Source organism: Lichenostomus cassidix, chromosome 2 (assembly GCF_008360975.1).
Source record: "Lichenostomus cassidix isolate B80296 chromosome 2, HeHo_3.0, whole genome shotgun sequence".
Lineage (NCBI taxonomy): Eukaryota > Metazoa > Chordata > Aves > Passeriformes > Meliphagidae > Lichenostomus > Lichenostomus cassidix.
The window spans coordinates 81,992,020-82,015,483 of NC_139482.1; the positions used below are offsets into that span (position 1 = coordinate 81,992,020).

Consider the following 23,464-nt stretch of genomic DNA (forward strand, 5'->3'; position numbering starts at 1 on the left):
ACTCCCTGAGGAAAAACACTGCTGATTTCAATCATGATTTTTGCTGTTTGAAATTATATTTCCATACCTATTTTTTGAATGCTTGTCACTCATCAACAGATAAGCTGCAGGGGACTTTCTGAGTTTCTGAATGCTGTTAATTGTGAGAAGTGGCCTCACTCTGTTATCCTTCCACTAACTTGAACGAATTCTCTGTCATTGCAGAACAGCCTGTTGGGGTTATAAGTATATAAAATTCTGACTTAAGTTTATTTGTGGCTAGTATGTGTATTCTTGTATCAAAAATGTTCTCTAGCATTTTTAACTTCTCTGCCTTGCCCATATGTTTGTGGAAGGCCAGTTGCAGTCCTTTGCTGTTTTGACAGGTTGAATAGACTTATTTTAGTATCTGTTTTTTGCTTTAGTTTTTTCTTTTATAACAGGCTCTCAGTTGCTTAAACCAGTCTAACGTTGTTTTTGCATGCTGGGTTAAGGCTAATCCTGAATGTTTGGAAGAAAAATGTGTGCAGTCTTTGAGGGAAATTATGACTGATGACTCTTGAAGCTCTCTCATTCTTGTCTATACCTACTAAAATGACTTTCCTAAACTTGCATTCAACTTTTTCATGAACTGCACACATTGGTCTCTCACACAATCAAGGATGAGTGATATACTCAGGTGAGCTCCGTTTTATAACAAAATCTCATGATTTCAGTTGATAAATAACATTTTGCACTGGTTATCCTTCTATTCAATTTGCTTTGAATTAGGTAATTAGTTTCTTGCCACATTGCATTCTGATCTTATTTTCTCCTGCAATGCCTTCTGGTATTAAATGATTGGCAAATTTAGACAATTTGCTTCTTTCAGGGCTCACAGGAATAACACTAATAGCTTTTCTGTAATCTAGTGCTTTCTTGCCTGTTAACAGGCTCCCTGCAATATCTTCTTAATGCCATTTTTTACCCACCAATATTAATCAGCTATTAGATTAATGCTGATTAATATTTTCTAGAACATGAACGTTAATTGATGGTTAGAGTGCACCTCAATTTGACACAGCACGTATCTTTTTTGGGGAAAAAGGAATTGCCCTCCCATGTAAATATGTTCTGTTGGTCAGGAATGATAATTTGAGAATGCATTAAATTCTCCTTTTAAATTTTTTTTTGTCTTTAATGTTCTCCACTTTAAAAATTACTGTGTATTTTTCCCTATTAAACATCAGAATCAGTTATCCATTATTTCCTGGATCATTATACTACTCCTTCTTGAGCAGATTTTTCTGCTTTTCGAATAGTGCTATCTAAATTTGCTAGGCTTCTGAAAAACTGTTTGGTCAAATCAACAGTTTTGCTATTATCCCCCTGATTCTGTCAATTTCAGGACAATAAAGACTTTGTTCTGTTTATGTTTTTTCTCAGAATTAGGAATATCTAATTCTCTGAATTTGTTTCCTTTAGTCCTTTGGTTGCATCAAATTTTGAATTATCTTTCACGTCCTTGTAGTTTTCCAGGAAAATTGTATTTTTTTTCTCTTTCCTTCTCTAATGTAATAATTCTGAATGTATTTTAGTTTTATGTGCAAGCTGTAGCCCAGTATGGCTTTTAAGTTTCTTCTTTTGAGTAGCTGGTATTTCTATTCCATGTGAATTTTTGATTGATAATATTTTTTTAGGCATACAACTGTTCAGTTAGGTCAGAAGCTCCTATGCTATGAGGTTTTTGCCTTCATTTGAAATTCCCAATAACCCTTAAATCTTCCATACCAGTCTTTCTCTTCCATGAATTTGTTACAGTGACTTGCTTGACTGATTTCTTTGTTTGTAGGAAGTTGGTTGTTGGGATTCATCAGTCTTGATTACAGCCCTACATTATACAGTTTAAACTAGAACAACTGGATCAAAGATAACTTTTTTTGGTGACATCCATCCTATATATTTCCCATACTTTATCAAAGCCAAATTTTAAGAAACATATCTTTTTGAGTCAGTGGATATTTAGTTGAAAGACAGTAAGTAGATTCAGCCTGTTAGTGGCAGCTCACTCCATAAATATTCATTATTTGAATTTCAAGTTATTTTGATTGGAACTGGAATTAATTAGCAAGTTTGTGCTCTTTGACTGAAATAAGCCTCATTTATCCATCTAGTGCAAATAGTCACTAATAAAGATTCATAACCAATTTTATACAGCATTGTGCATAAATAAAATTTATTTCTCCAGTGAAGTCCATGCCAGCAGATTCATTCAAGGCTTGTAGATGATTGTATTATGAAATATGGGTATTATTTATTTACTATGCCCTATGCTGAAACTGTATTCTAAAAGTAAGATTTTGGGAGCAGCTAACACTGAGTTTGAAATGGCACTTACTAATATTCCTCCTGGATTACTAAAGAAACACCTGGCACTTCAGTAAATGCATTGATCAGGATAAACTGTTTCTAACAGCGCAATTTCTAAACTGTCTGTGATTATGTCTTTATGTAAAGTGCTGTGCTACTTTGAAAATTGACTCTTCTGTTTGGAAAAAAATTCCAACGATAAAATGCTAATTTTTTTCAATGCAGGATGTGTGTGTTTGACATATCAGAGTGTTTTTTCTATTTGCCAGTTGTGGAGTCTTCAAATGATGTCTGAGAATCTAGTTATGCCTTTCTTGAGAAGCATCTGCAATAGCAATGAGTATCAGACGAGCCAGTGCACCCTCCAGTTGTACCACAGGAGCACAATGCCTTGCAGTTGTATCCTCTTAGTGCTGTGCACCTGTACAGCCTTCCATGAGTTATCACTTACAATCGAGCACATTATTTGAAAAGTGGAGCTGCACAGAAGATGAGACTATTGTTGTTCTTCTTTCTTTTTGAATGTAGTGAATGATGGTGCTTAAGACACAAAAGCAGTCAGATTGCTCTCTCTCCTCGTTAGAAGTATGCTAGTCATGCTAGCATTTATTATTGCCATTTGCTTATGACTCAAGATGTGCAAAAACTATAAACACATTTAACAAGTTAAAAGATGTACTTGGAAATTTGGCTTTTAAGGCATGCGCATGTGAATATTATGTTTTTCTTGTTAGTAAATGTCTTCCCAGCAAACATTCATAGCAAAATAGTTTTGGTTGTTTCTGCTGCTTTTGTGACACAGAAATAATCTACCAAAAGATCACAGTTTGTGAAAAATGTCATTTGACTCATGGTATCTATAGTCCAGTTGTCTTGATGTTTTCATTCCTCTTCTGCCTAACTGCTACATTGTATTTTTCAAAGTTCATGGTAGTACCTTGTACTACTGTCTTTCACTGAGTATTCTGACAACTAAAACTACTTTACCTTCCCTCATAACGATGGTAATCAGAAGAACAGAAATGAGCACAGCAGGTCCTCATCCGTATAGGTTGTTTCAACAGCCTAATTTTGTCAATCTCCTTAGATGTCAATATTGACAGAACACCAGGGCTAATCCCTGAAGCTACTTCAAGCAACTTCGATTCATCCTTATTTTTGTTCATTTGTTCCAGTTTTTTCATGGTGGGCAGTTCAGGAGTTCATCTGCTGGATCCCTGGAGTCCATAATCAAGGCAGTGTGTAAAGAGGAATCTTCATTTTTCAGCAATGCAAACCTGTTCATAGACATGCCCAGAATCATGGGACTTTTGGAGGATGATATGGCAAAATATGGCATTCCTGAAGACTCAAGTAAGGAAAAATACGAATCACAAGTTGCAGTATGCATTCAGAGTTAAGAGAAATTTTTCCCACTTAAATGGAAATGTTTATATGCCCACTGACATCTCAGTTGACACTATCATCTTTGAGCACAAGGTGTTGATCAATAAAAGTTTAGTGGCTAAGAGGTAATTGTGGTTGAGACAGAAATGATTCTGTTTTTTCTATCTTTGCAAATGCTAAATTAGAGTAGTCCTGCCTTTGAGACATTTTTATTAACATTTTTACAGCACTTGGTATTAAAAATATATCTTTGAGATACAAGATTGAGAATGTACTGCTGCTTGCCTTTCTTCTGTGAACACAAAACTATGGTATTATTGAGCAGTAAAATTTGCAAACCTTCTGGATAGAATGAGGTTTTTAATGGTTGATATTCGTATTCTGTTTGTCAAGTGCTCAGAAAAATCCCTTAGCTCTCATATAATTTCACCTTTGCTCTCTTTCCTCAATACACATTTGACTTACCCTGATTAATTTTAATATTGTTAATAACATTGTTAGTGCCACAGGTGGCCCTGTGCAAAAGAAGAATACAGTGATAGTGTGTCACTAGGGGAGCCTCTGTCATCTATTGGTTTCTACAGCCAGAAACTGCTCCTGGCTTGGCTGGGACCCTTGGGAAGGAGCCAGAGCTCTGCCTTGGCCTTCTCATGTGTGTGGGATGTAGTGGTAAGCAGGCAGCTCTGCTTTCCTGCTGGAAGAATGAAGTCAGCAGGATGTCTGAATAGACAGATTGTATGGAACCTATTCTCTTTAAAATCTGTTTAGGCCAGAAGCACTATTTCTTGATTTTTTTTTTTTTTTTTTAAACTCTGGTGTGCTGTGAGACCATTTACCACAGGACTCTGAAATATTTAAGGCATCAGTTAGTTCCAGCATTCCCATGAGTGAATTAATACTGTTGCCCATATTTTACAAATTTGTATACGGGGCAATGGAAAATGAAAAAAAAAAAATTGAGGCCACAGAAACTTGATTCATGCTCTTTCACAGTGATTAATTTGTATGTATTTTGTGTATACCAAACACTTCCTAATGATTTTCTGAAGACCACATCAAACTCAGATTAACAAGTCTTCTGTGTCCTTAGCCTATTGACATTTCTGACTGGCCAATGTTTAGCCTCTTAATTTTTTGCTATTGTTTAGCAATGATTGTGTTTACTAATGATTGTTTCATTCAAGAAAGTAAAGATTTGGACAAAGAGCTGGCCTTTCCTAATGAATAATTTCTGACACTTCTTTCCTTGACTTTTGTCAGGAGTTTAAATGTTTTTGGCCTAGTTTTCCATTATGTAAAAATATTTGTCTTCCTTGAGGAATTAATGACATTATTTGATATTTCTTCACATCACTCAAAATGGGATATTTTGAAACCACTCATAATAAATAATAAAACCCCTCAAAAACATGAATTTGGCATAAAAATCTAAATGTTCCCCATAGAAAAATTATTGCCTTTACATGAGTACAGATGCAGTGAGTGGGATATCTTGAAAACTATTCCTTAGATCCTAGTTCTGAAAGACATAAACCCTAATGTATTAATAGTCCCATGTGATGTAGGAATGTATTTTGTTATTAAGGAAGGGAAAAGATGATTAGATTTTTCAACTCAAGAAGTGTTATGACAATGTTTTTGTCTGTCTTTTTATTAGGTTCCTATAAGACGATACAAATAGAAAAGTCTGTATTTGTGAACGATTTTGTATATTCCTGTCTTTTTAATATGGGAATCTTATATAGGATTTCTTATCTAGGAATCCAAAGCTGTAGAACAATGGAAGGGGTGGAAGGAGATATTTTTTCTTTTGAGGTGACTCTTCCATCTGAATTCCCTTTTGTGGGCAGAGGTTTTGCATATGTGCTTCTGCTCCAAAATGCACCAATGTAACTTTTAGGGCAGATGGGATTCACAGGCTGCTTTTCAGAAATGTGAGGAGTTGTTTGGATTCTGATTTTTTTTTTTTTTTTCCTATTAAATGTTTAGAGTTCTTCATCCTCAACACTGTCATAAACTGTGGTTAAACAATTTCTATAGTGGCCTGTAGTGATTGCTTAGTGGCAGTTGGATGGTGTTACTAAAACACTGCTAACAGGAGTTGGCATGGTGCTGTGGTAGACTAAAATAAGACTCAAGTTTTTCTTTGAATTAAAAAAAATCCAATCTCACCTGTGTTGTCCATCTTAAACTCGTGTCTGTCTTTGTTTTTGCAGCTCCTTTTTGCTTGAAACTTTATCAGGAGATTTTGCAGGCTCCAAATGGGGCTTTGCTGTGGACTTTCCTGAAACCTTTATTACATGGGAAGATACTGTACAATTCAAACATCAACATGATTGACCTCGTGATGGAGAAGGTGAGTATCAAAAAGCCCCACTATTTCTGTGTATTGATTTTGTCTTTGTGCTTTGTTTTAAAGGTGTACTTCTTTCAGGGTAGGCAGAAGCAACTGGATAATTGCCTTTCAGAAAAATAGATCCAACCTGCCCCCTGAGGTCTTACCTGTTTCCCACTTTAAACTTAATACTTGTCTTAACTTTTATCATCCTTGTTACAGTGGTTCCAACTCAGTGCGAAAAGCAGAGTTTTGCTCAAAGTCCTTTAAACTTGTGTAGAAAGATTAAAAAGAACACATTAGCAGAAGTGTCATATGAATCATGCTAATTTGAGGCATAGGGTACATGTATTCTAGGCAAGCTTTTGCCTTCAACATTTCTTATGATGGGAACTGTAATGGGGCAGCATAGCGACATGTGAGAAGGGGTGTCCCAGGGAAAAAAGCTTGTTCTTACAGAGTCACTGAGCTGAATGTAAGAAAAAAAATAAATTAAGAAATCTACAGTGCATCCTTCCTGATTGTTTCTAACACCGGTAGTTGAGTGTGTTGACCAGTGGTAACTGAGGAGTTGAGTAGTTGACCAGTGGTAACTGAGGTGCTGTATGTGTGGATGTTGATGGTATTCAAGAGTTTTACTGTCTCTGCAGTTCTGCTATGGTTGGTGTTCTATCCTGAGTGTGATTATCGACAATGACATGTTTCTTCATGCCTAGCTTAGAGGCAGTTCTGTAAGAGAAGGGTTGATGACTTGTTTCAAGTACACATTAGATATCTAGAAGTGCAAATTTTGCATTGAATTTCTAAATACATGGCTTTTACCCTGCAATGTTAGTTATTGTGAGAATGACAATTTGGACTAATCTAAAATTGGGGGAAAAAAATGTTGCTTGTAAGTGGTACACAAGAAGACCATAGTTACTTCAAATATAATGATAACTATATTCTCTGTTAATGGAGAACTTTATGATATTCTGACCTGTGTGCTAAAAAGATAGTAAGAAATCTAACCCAAAAAGCCAATTCTAGACAGCAGATACTAGGCAACATTGTAGTTTCTGTTCTGAATTTGAACAAATATTGAGAAATTTCATATTTTGCAGTTAAATAACTTAATTTGGGGAACAGGCTATCTCCTTGGAGTTCAGTATAATTAATTTAAAAATTTTTTGTCAGTTAAAAATGAAGCTGCTCCTGATGTTTACAGATGGAAACTCTATAAAAATGAATTGTAAGAAATTATAAATATTATATATCTTCTTGAAATTATATTCTATGATGCCATGACATTTAGAATATGGCACCTAAAACATTTTCACATTAGTTTGCAAATTAATATGCCAAACTTCCATTGTTAAAAGCAACTGTAAGAAAGATCAATATCTTCACATACAGTGTATTCCCCCATAGACCTTTTAGTGAAATCTGGACTGAATAGTACAGTTCAGAAAGAAGTTTGCTTGTGGGTTGGTTTTTTTGTTTGTTGGTTGATTGGTTGTTTTTTTGGGGTGGGGTTTAATGCACTAGAACAATACAAAGATTCCAGTAGATGCCTCTAACACAAGGTCTCATTCTCATTATATATTCTTAGGTTCACAAAAGTTCCAACAGTTTATTCAGAAATCTGTGTAAATACACTCATGCCCCTTTCCCTAATCCTGTAAATCTAACAAGCAGTTATGAATTGGTATCTGTTTATGCGTATATATGAAACTAGTGGGAAGTTTACTTCTTTGGTTTTATTACAGAAATCGTTCAGCTGTTGCTTAAACAGAAACAAAATTTAAAAGTAAAATATGATCCTCGGCATCTCAAAGATAGCTCCTAACCCCCAACCCTGCTGACCTTACAAGCCTAATCTCCTACTTAAATTGGAGCAGTTCTAGCTGTCTTTAGACAGTGTGGCCATATGTCATCTGTGTACTAAAAGAAAAAAGTAGACAATTACAGAGTCAAAGAACACTGATGTTCATATACTCTGCCATATTCTCTAAGTTTTCTACATGGACTGTTTAGTTTTGAGACTGTGTAATTGAGCATTCTTTGCTGAATTGTGAGGTTGCTGGGTTTTAGTTTCAGAGAAGTCAGCAATTCTACTGTGTAGAACAATGGTGACAGTCACAGAGACAGGCTGTGGTGTTGACTGACAGTAAAAGGGTTCAGTGCCAACTGGCATCCAGGAGGTCAAAGGCGACATGTGATGTTTTGATTTTTGCTTTCACAACTACATTTTTTGCCACTGATATACTGATCTTATGGAAGATTTCAGAAGATTCTCATAGTTGGTCTTATATTCAATCATGTTGGAAGAACTTTCTGATATTTCCAAGAACTTTGGGGTCCAGCTTGTGGCTGTATATTTTCCACTTGCTTCTTGGGTTATATGAGCTCCTAGTACTTTTTGTGCCTGTGGTGAGTTGTTCTGCATCAACCACTTCACTTGCTTGTCCTTCCACTTTCAAACAGCAGCACCTTCTATTTTAAAATTCCATGTTTTTATGTCCCAGCTGTATTTATTTATATTCTCTATATACTACTGCTCTTTATTGTAATTTATTAGTATACAAAAAATTAAAACTTGCTTAGAATCCAGAATTATTAGTCTGCAATCCTCTGGTTCCCTTAGCATCATTATAAATAGCTTTGCATTTATTTTCCACTTCCCTCATAACAAGGGAATTTTAATCAGGAGGTTACACTACAGTGAGTAGTTCAGCTATTTAATCCTTGTGTGCTTTTAAAATTATTGGCTGGACATTATCTTTTCCTGGAAACTGTTTATTTTGAATTTTGTTAAGTTGTATGACTTTATTTTTTACTGCGTCTTTGATTATAGACAGATTCTCCAAAGTGTTCTGCATGTGGAAGGCTTCTGACACAGGAACTTCTCAAATGCCTACTACCATGAATGAAAAAGCAAAACCACTTTTAAACTAACTCCTCCTTTTGTGATATTTTTTCTAGGGTTTGTTTGTTTTTTTTTTTTTTTTCTTTATTGGATGTAACCTTCCTTTGAAAGGAAGTTTTCTAGTGGCTTCCTGGTTTGTTGTGTGTGTGCATACGTGGTCTTTCTCAAATCTGTTTATAATAGGCAGTTGGTATTTATTCAGTTTCCTGATTTCATAGGGTTTCCTCTATGCTGCCTTAGACCCTGTACCTTCTGCATACAACTTACCACTTTGCTGCTTTTAATTTCTTTCAAATAAGTGCCTACATTATAGAAAGCTCATCTTTTCCAAAAATCCACGCTGCTGTAGTAATTTGGGATTTTTATTTTTTGTAAAAGGAGGTTGAATACAAGCACGTTACAATTACTGTAGCTCTTTGAAAGCAATTTCAGCACAAAAATTATTCCTTCGTGCTGTTCAGAATCAAGTCAAGAAGCCCTAAACTCTACTGAGCCCAGACCTTACAAGCTGCTTGATATAATAGTTTCTAGTGGTGTCTGAAAGTTTGATTTCCTTGTGTTCTGATGACCTTTGCTTGCTCTGTCCAAGGGAGAGACCAATCTCCCAGACTAGCTGTTTGCCAACCCTGCAGCCTTCCTGGTCTCCTTCATCTTGTCACCATTTTGCCTGGTCTGCAGATTCAATCCATAAGGTTTCTGTGTTGCTTCTTAGCAGAACTTCTTTAGTCTACTTGACAGCAGATTTAGTTTAACATTTAGGATAATTTTCTCTTTGATCCTAATGAATGATCACTCTTTGAAGTGGAATAGGGATTTTCTTAGAAGTTAAATGTATAATGTTTTTCAGGGAAACACAATTACATGGAAGGTCTCTTTGGGGCCGTCTCTGTTACAAAGAGGAAGAAAGAACCACAACAAATTGTTTTCTCATGTTGTGCTAAGAGTGGGATTTTGAAAAAGGCACTTAAAATACTATGGCAGAACTTGTATACTTTCAATAGGAATTATTGCAAATAGCGTAGTTCCAAATTGGAGTTTACAACTCACTGCAGACACTCTTTGTTGAAAAATGTCACAATTTTTACCATAACAACCAGGCTGGATTGTTCTTAAAAGCACTTCTGTGACTTATAACACCAATTTAAACAAAAGATACTGCAATATTTTCTATTATTGAGTATACTTGTGATCTGTTTAAAACAGGCTAGAAAAAAAATTGCTGGTTGTTTACTAAGAGAGAAATTGTAACCTGTGTTTGACTGGGACAGAAAATATTTTGCTTTACTCAAGTCTTTCCCTGTGAGAGTATTTTGAAACTGATTGATTGATCAGTTGAATTTATTGTCCAAACTGTGCTTCCAAGTTTCATTTTTATTATGTGTTCAGTCAAAGTAGTTTGAATAAAAGACCCACAAATTCAAAAGCTTTCTTTTCAATATGTCCTAACTCTATGTCTTTTTCTGTCTTTCTGAAGCACTCCCATGATACTCTGTATGAAAGAGACACTATAAAAGAAAGAAGTCTTTATGGTACTTCAGGTGGGAAATATACAGAGCACAGGAATACTTTGATTTGATTGGTATTGAAAAAAATACTTTTAATTTCTTAAGTAAAAAAAGAAAACATGTATGTTTTTACTGCTATCAAAACAAAATGGAAAGGAGTTGCAGAAGATGTAAAGTATGAAGTTTTTTCTGTTTCTTAAGATTTACTGTGCATGTTTTTTCTTCATTTGTTTCCATGTATTCTTTTTCCCAGGCTAATTTCACTTTTAGTTTTGTGGAGAACTTGAAGACTTATTCTGAGACATGGCTTAGGATGTCTGAGGTTTTCAAAACTAGTAGAAATGTTCTCACAGTCTCCCGACTGCAGGTTGGTGAACTGTGGGAGATCTTTCTATTTTCCAAATTTTTGCTGTGTGATCTAGACTGTATTTCTATAAAAACCACCCATATATCTGACATCAGGTTTAAAAAGGACTGAAAAAGAGGCAGATTAGATTTAGGTTATGAACTAGCTGAGAAACTTCTGACATGAAAATACTTAAACACTATGTTGCCTCACTATCCCCAGTACCACTCTGGTATCCCTGAACAATAGGGGAAATAAAATGGTTTTGGATCTTGCTTGTTCATTACTCATGCTCGCCAGCAAAACGTGAAACTGACATAAAAAAACTGATGAGGGAAATATTGACTATAAAGGAAGAAAGGGGTTCTTGTCACTGGGTTTTTTTCCGTTCTATATATTTGTGTCTTCCCCTTTCACCTCTCCTAAATCCCTTCCCCATACCCCTGCCATTTCTTTGAAATGTGTTGTGACAACCTGTTGAGAGGGGAAGACTGAAGACGTGGAGAGACTAAATGACTTCTCCAGTGTTATGCAGGACATCTTGATAATGAAATTGAACACTAATGCATATGTATATTTTGTATTTCCTTTGTTTATTTATTTTCCTTTTGTATTTAGAGAAGATAAACCTGATGTAACATCTATCACTTTTCATTTTAGGAAGCACTGCAAAACAATTTCGTAAAGCATTTCATAGAAAGTAATTTGGATATCAACATGGAAAAACTCCTTAAAGAAATGCAAGCATATGGTACGTACATAAAAGTACATGTAGTGATTAGCCTTGTTAGACTTCAACTTAGAACTACATTTAGTTGAAATCAAATGTTTTACCTACTTTGGTGATACTTAAGTAATAAGAGACTTTAACCTCTTGAGTTAGTCTCAAATGTTTCTAATTGTCTTCTTTGTTTTGAGTGACTAGATAATTTTTATTTCAAATATTGAAACAATTTTGGTGGCAAATCAGAAGAGGCAAAATGTCATCAGAGTATCACAAACATAAAATCTGTACTTAAAAGGAGTGAAAGGAGATGTAAACCTAGTAGCCACAGTTTCATTAGATAGAAGTGTATTTTTGTAGTAAATTTTAAAGGAAATAAATAGAAAATGAGACTGGATACTGTGTGTTTGATCTAAAACTCCTTTTTTTTTTTTTTTTTTTTTCTCTGTTTATTGAGAATCAGTTGCATGTGATGTCCTCAAGCCTCAGATAAGCCTGAGAGAAGGTTATAGCCAGGGAGCTACATTGTCAATAGGAAGCAACCAGGGTCAGTCCTGGCTCTGGGATAACCCAGTGGGGCAATGGGCATGAGGCTGAGGGCAGAACCATCACCCTGTGGAAAGCAGTGTGGGCCCAGGTCCATGCCCAGGGGTACAACTTCATGTGAAGTGGTGGGAAAGGAGTGGCCCTGATTAATTTGTCTGCAGCGGGCTTCCAGCAGCCTCCCCCTGGGTCAGAGCAATCCCTGGCTGCCCCCTTTCTGCATTGGTACTGAGCCCTGGCAGTCAAATAGAGAGCCTCCAGGTTAGATAGAAAGACCAAGGGGAATGGTTTTTGGGAATGGTTCCCAAGAAGAAAGGAAATTATTATTTTGTTTAATTTGGGATGTTGAAGGATTTAGGTAGGAGACGAGAAAGGATTATGTTGTAAATTTAAGTTACTTAATGATTTTATAGAATTTGATAATTGAAAAAAAATTCAGTGTGTCCAGGTGTCAGTAAGGCAGGTGCATGATCATTAAAATGCTTGCCAGCATGTGCCAGAAGTAAAAGTCTATACCAGAGCAGAGTCCAATGTAATTTAAGAAAAGTTCATGCTTTTGAGGATCAGAGAGAGAGAAAAGTGGGATTAAATGCAATAACAGACAGTGTGACATCAAAGACAAAGGGAGCCGGGTATTTCCCTGAGGAGGATTGTGGTAGAAAGGACAGATTTGTGTGGTTTCAGATCTGAGTGTTAGGATAATTATGAGCCAGACACAAATCTGTTCAAGTCACTTTCTGGAGGGGGACAGTGATGAGCTCTCAGGTACCCCCACAGAGGGACGTCGTGACTCTCATTTCTTTGAAAAAGTGGACTTTACGGAAATACAGGTTATTAAGTCTGATTTACAGTCAAAGAATTGAGACTACAGCTAAAACATATAAATGTACCTGAAGTACGGCTTTTGTTGGTTTTTAGTATCTGCCTCTAGGCAGGAGATGGACAAAATCCATGGACACCCCTGAGAGCTTGTAAATTAATTGTGTTCTCAGTCTTAAGATGTACTACTGCCCTGAGCTGATGCAGTCATGGTGTGAGCTGGTGTGGCTTTTCTTTTGCAGACAGGTTGTGAGATCTATTTGAAATTGGCCTTGGTTTGAAGCCTTTGTTTGAAGACTAGGACTGGCTGTGTGCACTTGCACTGAGAAAAATGGCAAATGGCGTCTGGAATTCAAATTGGAAAGAGTTTGGGCTCTGTGTCCTCCTTAGGCAAGGGACTCAAATTTGCATCTGCTTTCTCTACAGATAATTTTCTCCACCAGTGAACTGCTGGCTAGCTTGGCTTAAGCATAGCTCACCCCTTGAGGTGAAGATGGATCATAATATAGTAAAAAACAAGGCCACAGAATCACAATGTTGCAACTATAGGATGGAGGAAAGAGCAAGACTCTTAAAATGCAGAGACTGCTGGAAATGTAGCTATCTCAATCTATTAGCTGAGTAATAGCTGGATTTTGTTTGTGTGCACTTAACACTGAGAACTACATGATAGGTTATGGACAAACAATATTCCATTAAATAGATATCATGGTCTCTGGAATTATCAGATCCATCTTTACTGATGCAGACAACATCACAGAAATCTCTACCTGTATTTCTCAAGCATTAGCTTTGTAATAGAACTAAGGACATTTGATAATATGTAATAAATGGTTAATAGTTTGGTCAAGACAGAATATGATTTGAGTGGCTTATGGAACTAGAATGTCCTTATTCTAAAGGAAAACAGTTGATAAAATTAATATTGTACAAAAACTGAGAATCAATATGGGCTATAGATCACAAGAGAATTTATGCCTTTGTGAAACTCATCTGTCCAAAGTGCCAGAGCATTTACACTTTGATAATACGTCTTTGTATAGATTCACTTGGTCATTTCACCTCTTGAAAAATAATACACACTCTTATTTTTATCTTAGTTTGTGTATTTTTGTTCATTTTATTAGTCCATAATCATGTGTAACTTAACTGTAAATCTGCTTTTGTCTGATTGTGGGGGTTTTTTTTTAATTTCATTAATTTTGCATCAGCTGTTTAGTCCTGTAGTTACCTTGCTTGCATCCAGTTAATGCCTTGAATATATCTACAAATGTTACTGGTTTTACCACTTGCAATCTTTTTTTATTTTATCTAAAGTTCCAGTTTTCTAAAATCTGATTTTTGTGATTATGTCTTCTAACCAAAGCAAATATTCCTTCTTTTATTACATCTACACACTCGTTCAGCTGACTTCTAATTACCCTCAAATACAGGGTGCTTGTGTTTGTATCTCTTTTTATTTCTCTACAATGCTATAAAAAGTGCTAACAGACTTAGTGATGTTATTCTCCCTGCTACTCCTGCTGTAAAGTGACATGGACAGAGTGGATAAACGTAGAACTCTTCCAATGGCTCTATAAAATCATTGTGCTGCAAAACCTCGGACAGTTATCAATTTGTAAAACTTTAAGAGGGTTACTGTGTGATATTTACTGATGTGGAGCAAGGTAAATATTTAGCTGAGTGCTGAAAAGCTTGTGGTTTTCTTTTTAAGCCCTTTCTAAGATAGCTGTGTGTGGGCAAGGCAATTGTTTTCCTCTGTGTTTGCTTTGCAGCTTAGCAACTTACAATAATTTCCTACTGATCTCATATAAACCCTGTCCCACTACAACTTGTGAGCCCTTTGCTGGGTGCCGTTCTTACAAACCTTCAGGAGACACTGGGAGGAAATGTTGCTGCAGGTTCCTCTTTTAAATTCTTTCTCGCTGAGTCTCACTCTTGTCCTTCTGTGATTTCTCCCAGATGGGAAGTTTTTCTTTCACTATCAAGGACTCTCCCTTACAGAGGGCTACATTTGACTCAATATGTAATAGCCAGGGTGATAAAAAACCCAAAACAAGCAGCTTTCCTTTGTGCTACCTCTCTGCTGCCCCCATTGTAATGAAATAGTTTTGTGTGTATTTAGAATGCAGCTATTTGTTTCCTGCCATGTCATCACTGAAAAATGTGCCACCACCCAAATCGGGTACCTAGAAACTTTCTTCTACTTCTGACCTAAATTTATTTATTCCTGTTTTATTCCAATTTATTCTTCCAGCAACTTTTTATTTTTACTTAAATAGCACTACTACCCAATGGTTTTACATAAACCATTTATATTTCCTCTCAGTTACTTAACGATAGATTAAACAAGCTGAATAGAAGATGAGGGCTGACTTGGTTTTTAACAAAATATGAAGATAATAGTGAACACAGATTTGCCAAGTTTTTAATTCAAAATTGCCACATCTTTAAATGGAAAAAAACCAAGGTCATTCACTCTATAGATTTTGGTTTTAAAACTTTCACGTAGGTTGCATTTTTTCATATATGTGTTATTTCTACAACGGAGTACAGAAGTTCATGCTTATTGTGAAAGAAAATATTTTCTTCCAGAAAGATTTAGGTATTTAGGCCGCACTCCAAGCAGCAATATAGATGTTATTTCTTGTGCTAAAATATTCAACAGTTTAACTCAAGAGAGAAGCTTTTTTTAGTTAATTATTGATTTCAAATTAACGTCTTGTGTGTGTATACATCACTGAATGATAGAATGTTTTCAGTAGGAGGGCTTAAGGATCTGGTTCCAACCCCTCTGCCATGGGGCCATCTGCTGGACCAGGGTGCTATAAGGTCTGTTTGGAGCCTTCTCTTCTCCAGGTCAACCAACCCCAACCATCTCAGCCTGTCTTCAAAAGGGAGAATGCAGATAGGGCTATATATAATTACATTCGCACATATAAAAATATATATGAAAACTTAAACCTGTTGCTTGGGCTGAATGTTAGGAATATTCTGTTCTCTCTAATGCTGTAAAAAAAGAGCAGCATAGGTGTTTCCTTTATTGTCCTCCTCAAGGATAGTCATAAATAAGACATATAGTCTCTATTTGATTTTTGCTTTCTTTCAACCTATGAATTCACCCTGTCATTGTTTGCCTATCTTTTGAATTCTAGACTGTCAGTTCCTCTACTTTTTCTCTTGTACACTTTACCCTTTCTCACTGTTCATCATACCTCTTCTTCAGACTGCTTCACATGTTTTCCACTTACCTGCCTTCCTATTGTAATATTTCCTGTGCTGATGCTGAGTAACATCTATGATCCAGAATTTGTCTGTCACCACTGTTGTCAAAGGAGGTCATCATACATTCTTTTTAAAGACCCTGTCTTCAAGTGATTCTTGAAAAGTTTAAGATGGAAAATTATGTTGGATGTTTTATAGCATTGTTTATTACCTGGGAAATTCATATGTTTTTTTAAATCCAGAGGAGTTGTTTCTAGATCATGCTGTCCTTCTGGCTATTCTCTCAAACATAAGGATAGAGCATTATCCCTACATTCTCTACCAATGGATGAAGATCTGAATTCATCCAAAGGTTGAGTTTTTTTGGAAACCAGGTTTTGGCTGAGGTATATGATCATTCTGGATCTATAGATAAAGTGAAAATGCAAAGAATGCTAGGCTTTTTTCAAATGCTTTTAAACGTAGGATTTCTGTCAAAATGCTTATGCTGTATATAGCATGGTTGATATATTCATGGAGTCAAGGAGAAAAGAACTGGATAATACATTACTAAATGAGAGTAATATCTATTGTAATGTATGAAGTACAGTAATTCCCTTGTATTTGTTGAAGTAGTTATGGAAATGTAAGAAAATGTTAGAAGTCCTACAGCTCCAAGTGTGTGGTCTCTTTCTAGAACTTTGCTAGAATTTGTAATGTTTTTGTTCATCTGAAATTGAAGGGAAGGGTAGCCGAGGGCTTGTAAAAGTCACTGAAACATGAACTGCACTTCCACAAGTTCACACTAAAATGTCTGTTTTTTAAACTTTGTGGTTTTTTTTTTAATACAAAGAGCATTTACTCATGTAGGAGGTGCAAGTGATAACACACCTATCTGTTCTGATCATTAAAACTAAGGAAGTCCAATTTGTTTCCTCGTCTTAGAAACTATGATGAACAAGATGCTTAACAGCTCAGCAAGTAAACAGATTGACCTGTTGACACACCTTGTAGTAAATATCTCTTCCTGTGTGTTACTGGACCGTTTCCAACCTTTTGACTCTATTGAGAAATTGGAGGAGAAGGCTCATGAACTCATGCAGGAAAATAATCTCTTAGCTAGTAAGTACCTTATGTAAAATATATTTTTTCAGAAAATTTCAATCTTTGTAGTTGTTGCGTGTGTTTATTGATAATGTAGGTTAAGGTTACAGAGTTTCAAAGCATGCATTAAATCACATATAATGCAGTCAAAATAAAGCACATTTGAATGCTCTAATGTAAGATGGAAAGACTAAGTATATTGTTTTAACTGCAGAATGGCCAAATGAATCCTTGGAGTCTCTTATTTCTAACAAAATATTTAAAAGAATGGCCATAAATATTTGAAGAAGAAAAAGATGAAAAAATGTGGAATACTGAGGAAACTTAAGATGACAATATCATCTATTTAATCTAGCTTACATCCTATCAAAATTTATTTTTTATCTTCTTGACTTTTCAGAAAGGAGGAAAGAAAGGCATTTTTGTAAAATTTTTTCTTAAACCAACACCTCAGAGAAATTAGGTTGTTTATTCAGAGCAAATAAATTCTTAAGGAATGTCTTTTCTTCCCTGGGATTACACTTTCTCTCTTATTCCTCTATTATATGCTTATTGCTGAGAATCAATCAATTTTACAAAAGAGTTTAAAAGGCAAGAATTTTTTCCTTAACATACACACTTGTCTTGCAGAAAATGCTGTACATTGCATGTAGCCTTTCCAAAAGAGAGGCCCTTTTAAGTCTATGTAAAGTGTTCCACAACATTTTCCCACTGTTGTTTTGGTTTTTATTGCCTCCCTTATGCCCATGAGTGTACAACAGAAGACATGAGAAAGCACTTGTAGAGAAGTAAACTGCTCAGTTTGGAATCCTATGCTTGTTTTGTGATCTTCACAGTACCCTGGCAACGGCCACCCTCTATCAATATAAAACTAACAGGCCATACCTTGAGATAAGGAAAATTGCTCAGGAGTACTTTGGAAAAGGCAAACTGTTTGTCCTTTCAAGGAAAGAAATGGAAAGATAAGTCTTGGCTCTCAGAAAATTGAATTATCAAAATCTAGATCCGCTTACCTAGGAAAGGGTTGTATGCGAATATAAGCCAAGACATTTCTTATGGGTATTGTTTAGTACTCTGGCCTTATAATATCTTCAATTATTAGAGAGAGAGAAGATGGCATTTTAAGGGACCTAATGTGTCCAATATGTCAATGGACATATTGCTCTAATGTAGGCATACATTCCTACAGAAAATATGAAATATGTTAAATTGGAATGGGATTTTCCTTGGTTTGGTTGTGGTCTTCAGAGCCTCATGGAATGTGTTAGAAAATCAGCTCTTTGCATAAATGGGAAAATGAGATTGGCCAGTTGAATGAAATAAACTTTGCAGTAAAGTATTCTATATTTTATTATCTTTCAGAGACCCAGACGGTAGGTAAGATAAGAAGGGCAACATTTCACATTCATCCAGAAGTTCTAAAAATTCTGGGTCACCCAAAAAGAGAAGACAACCAGTTTCCTGTATTTGGCTTCATCTTTACAACTACATGTCAAAATTTCATCTGTTTAGGTTGTTTCTTCTTTTTACAGAGCTGGAGAAAACCAACATGCAAAATCTGCTGTGCTAAACCAGAAGTTTTGTAATTGGTTTGAAAATTAACATCAGGGTAAATTTTAGTGGGTTGGTGCTGTTTACTTTGTCATCTTCTTTGGGAAGTTGCTATCCTCTGATGGACAATTTTTATAGCTGCTGCTTTTACTGTGGAACTGATATCAATCCCCCAAAAAGGGTTAAATCCAGATTTAAAGAGAGAACTGCATTAAAAAAAAAGACAACCTCAGATAAAAATGATTTTTACAAACCCATTTATCAAGTGAATAATCTTTTACATTTCATATTCATGAACATAGAAAATGTCTCTGAAACCTGCCATTTTTGGTCTGGGGATCAAGAAAGTTTAGAGACTGCCCTGACAGACGAGTGTATCCTATATCATACGGTAATTAGCTGTGAGTTAGCTATGGAAATAGCATAAATTATATAAGTTTAGTTATGAAGCTTCCTTTCTTCTTGTGTCAGGTATCATCTTCCTTACACCAAAGGACAAGAAGCAAAATTCTAGCAATCTCCTTCCAAGACACATTTCATATACAATTAGAACCAGTGTTCTCTACAGCATGAGAACAGATTTGATTAAAAACCCCAAATGGAAATCCCATCCCCACAAGTTGCCAGCTGATGGGTTTAAATACAACCATGTCTTTATTCCTCTTCAAGACATGATTGAAAGGGCAATTATTTCAGCACAGACTGGGACAGACACCTCAGAGACAGCAATTCAGGTGCAAGCCATGCCTTACCCTTGTCATACCAGTGATCTGTAAGTAAACTTTCAGCTTTTTAGTTCAATGTGTTATCCTTGTTAGATTAGTGCTAGAGAACTTGGGATCCTACTGAGTTCCCATTTTTAAGTGGGTGAATGTATATCTCTGCACAGGATTAAACAAGTACATCCAACACCAGAGTATTACACCATAGCAAATATTATCTGAAAGCTGTGTTTAACATAACACATTATACAATGTTTGTTGGTCATCTGGCAGATGGCCCCTTACAAACTGTTTGCAGCCATACCATGGTGAAGTCTGCTGGACAGAGGCTGTGTCAACATAGTGCGCAATTAACTTAGATTATACTAAGAGATCCCTTTTAAATCCTTAGGTGTCCTATTAAATTTTAAAATTAGTCAGTGGTAATAAATTTGTTAAAGTGGAGTGAAAATTGACTGGGTCGTGTTAATCCTCACAAATATTACTTTGCCGTCAACACAAATCTGAATTTTGTTTGACTTTGAATGGAGTCCTAAAGAGTAATTGTATCAGTTGTATTGTTTAAAATACTAATACATATAATAATAATATTGTACCAATATATAAATTTAGCTTGTTACATAAAAAATAAATAATTCTTAGCAGAACAGGAATAAATCTCATTTATCATGTCAGATCTTATTTCATGCATGCTTTGAGAACAGTTCCAGCATTAACCTATTAACATTTTGCTAGAAAATGACTTACATGTGGGGGCTGACAGCTCTTCATGCATGTTCTTTCATAGATTCTTGAACAACATAGGGTTTTTTTTCCCACTTATGATGATGTTAACATGGATGGTTTCAGTTGCTGCTATGGTTCGCAAGCTGGTTTATGAAAGAGAAATTCATCTTGAAGAGGTAAGAGGCAGATGAACCTCTGAAAAGGAAATTTATTCATTAAAGTGCACTGAAATGCAAAACTTGTGAGGTACTTTTATGTACTCATGATCCAGATGGCTTTGTTTTCACTTGTTTCCTCTGGGCAGTAGGTTCTAGTTCTAGCTGCCAACTCAGATTCACAACATTGTTTGAGCATCAGTATGCAAATATTGTCCATGAGACAAAAAACAACAAGAAAAAGATCCACAGAAGTTGAAGCTGGAAAGTGTTATTTGGGAAGGCCTTATGATTAGAATGTTTTATGTTTTGGATTATTTTTCATATTCTTCTCTATACAGTCTCTAATGATAAAACTACGTAAACCAAATTAAGTATTTTTCATGTACCATGAAATTATCAGAAATATAAGGGAGATGACATACAAAAATCCAAACCCAACATTTATTTACTTATGTCAATGACTGGTCTTCACCGGTGCTAAGCCTATAGAAGGACAGGGTCCTTGTGATATGTTTTCTATATGGATAGATACACTTTTTTAAAGAATTACACTGGTTTTACTGTATCACTAGAATTACCGCTTCAGTGAGATTTTTAAATTGGGGGATTATTGAGGAGTTCTCTAATTTCTCTAATCTTTCTGTTGTAAGATAACTTTTTTAATGCTTCAAAATATTAAATAAATTTAATAATAATTTTAATGATCTTATGACAAATGCTTCAGAGATTTTATTAGACTGGAGCCAAAAGCATTTTTATAGAAAAAGAGGGATTCTACTTCTTACTTGGCTAAATTAGTATTTGCCTGGTAATACATAAAGGTTACAAACTGTATGTCTCTTTCAGAAGAGCAGCAGGCTGGGAAAAAAAATGTTTGCTTATACATTGCTGTGGATATTCTCAGTACTTTTTAGAGTATATAAAGGAAAAATCCTCACTGGAAGAACCAGTAATCTGACATCTGGTCCTGAAACCCTACGCAAAAGAGAGCTGTGCTGAGCACTGTGACTCCTTGTGTTTGTGTGTGATGATCTCAGAGACTGCCCTGCCCAACAATGTGTCTGATCCAGGCAAGAGCACAGGAACAGGAAAAAGCAGAAAGAAATTTAAGGGGAAGATGATGTCCTTTGGGAAGCTGGTAGTCTCTTGGTGACAACATGTATTTTCTGAAAAAGAAAAACAAAAAGGAAGTTTTTTTCCTAACTTTAGCTCTCTTTGCTGTGTTGTCTTGCAGTATATGAAGACAATGGGAGTGTATCCAGCCATTCATTTCTTTGCTTGGTTTTTGGAGAATGTCATTGTGCTCACAGTAAGCAGCTGTGCTCTGGCCATCATTTTAAAAGCAAGTGGTATCTTTGCTTATAGCAATGGCTTCCTTATCTTCCTTTTTCTCCTGGAATTTGGAGTTACTGTTATCATGTTAAGCTATTTTTTGGGAGTGTTTTTTAGCAGTGCCGATACAGCAGCTCTGTGTGCCAGCCTTGTCTATATGATCAGCTTTTTACCCTACATAGTTTTGTTGGTCTTGCAGAACCAGCTGAGTTTCATCAGCCAGATTATAATGGTAAATATTTCTTTTCCTTTTCTAATTTTTCTCCTCCAACTATGCTGTGAATTTCTATAGTTTCAAAACTTTAGGCCATAATGTACTTACTTTTTCTCATGTTTCTGTTTGTTTTTGTGATCATTGGAAATAAATCACACTGATAAATCTCCAGTTGATAAAATATTTAGAATGTAGAAAGGAATGGAAAGTAAACTGTCAGGGAAATTTTGTAAACATACAGAAAATATCAGGAAGTTGCATTCCTCCTGTTCATGTGTTATCTTAATGTCTTGGCCTCAAAATATTTGTAACATAAGTGTATTTTCAAGATCAGCTGATGTCATGCCAATTCTCAAAGTCATTATTTGTTTGAAGGAAAACTAGTTATTGATTTTCTGTTATGTATAATTGGAGAATAGATTAGAAATTTGTCCAGGCATATAATCTGAGGTATATGTTTATTTGGTGTAGGTTATTTTGGGTCCTTTCCTGGTTTATGTATTCCATAGGCTGCTTTATGTCTTTGTAATGTCCTAACATACTATATCCCTGAATGTGACATCAAATATCATCATCATCATATAATGAAAACCATATTTCACACATTATGGCTTCACTGTTTCAAAATAACTCACTAAATTAAGATGGTGGAATAATTAATACCCTGTTAAAAAAATGCTCATTTTTTTTCAGCTTCAGTCAGTCAGATATAAAGCAATTTCCAGTATTAATAGCTAGATCGGTGGAGCAAATACTACTGAGGTTTGTGGGGGAGTATGGTTAAAACATAAACAGAAATACCAACTATTAGCCTATGTGGACAAAAAAAGGTCTATGTAGTTTGTGCTTGCTTTTAGTATCACAAGTTATTCTATTTCATGGAACTTGTTAACAACATGTTTTAATTTGATATTCACATCCTCTTTCTCCTCTGGTGTTGTAGTGTCTTCTTTCTACAACCGCCTTTGGGCAAGGAATATTTTTCATTACATATTTTGAGGGCCAAGAAATAGGTAAGCTCTTTGGTTTGGAGAAAAGCTTTGTAAATATTATTTCAAAAACTACAGTTGGAAATGTTTTGCAATTTGTTCTGAAAAAGTCTCTAATGAGTTAATAGGATAGATTAAGTTCAGGTATTTAAAGGGATGCAATCCATTTTTTTACTATTATGGAAAGATCAATATTGATGACAGTGGATGTTTCTAACTACTGAAAAAGTATCACAATGGTACAACAGTTGGTAAAAGTGGAAGAGACAATTGCAGGAAATATGACTTGAATTTCCCACTAGACACTTCATCAAAATGACTCTACTGAAGGAAGGGCAAAATGTGTTTTGGGAAAAACTACTTTCCTTGACAATTGTAGAAAAAGAATTGTAGAAGCAATATCATGACCCACTGTACTGCAAACAAAGTAGTGTTCTCAGTAAAAAAAAAAAAAGCAATATGTTTAATAAACTTTCAACTTTGTTGCTTTTGTTTTCCATTTAGCAGTACAGTAGCTTTCTGTAGTACTAGTGTTTGCACCTTCTTTTTTCCTTTTATGTCTTCTACAAT

General features: G+C 35.5%; 1 protein-coding gene across 1 annotated transcript in view; it reads left to right on the forward strand.

Moving 5' to 3' along the window:
* Positions 1-23,464, forward strand: part of LOC146441689 (ATP-binding cassette sub-family A member 13-like) — a 141,441-nt gene that overhangs the window by 12,113 nt on the left and 105,864 nt on the right. Inside the window, exons 8-16 of the mRNA XM_085052185.1 lie at positions 3,504-3,681; positions 5,931-6,070; positions 10,716-10,829; positions 11,469-11,559; positions 17,044-17,220; positions 19,225-19,525; positions 20,263-20,377; positions 21,594-21,923; positions 22,849-22,918. Of these exons, the coding sequence (XP_084908311.1) occupies positions 3,504-3,681; positions 5,931-6,070; positions 10,716-10,829; positions 11,469-11,559; positions 17,044-17,220; positions 19,225-19,525; positions 20,263-20,377; positions 21,594-21,923; positions 22,849-22,918 (1,516 nt within the window). The remainder of the gene's footprint in view (positions 1-3,503; positions 3,682-5,930; positions 6,071-10,715; positions 10,830-11,468; positions 11,560-17,043; positions 17,221-19,224; positions 19,526-20,262; positions 20,378-21,593; positions 21,924-22,848; positions 22,919-23,464) is intronic.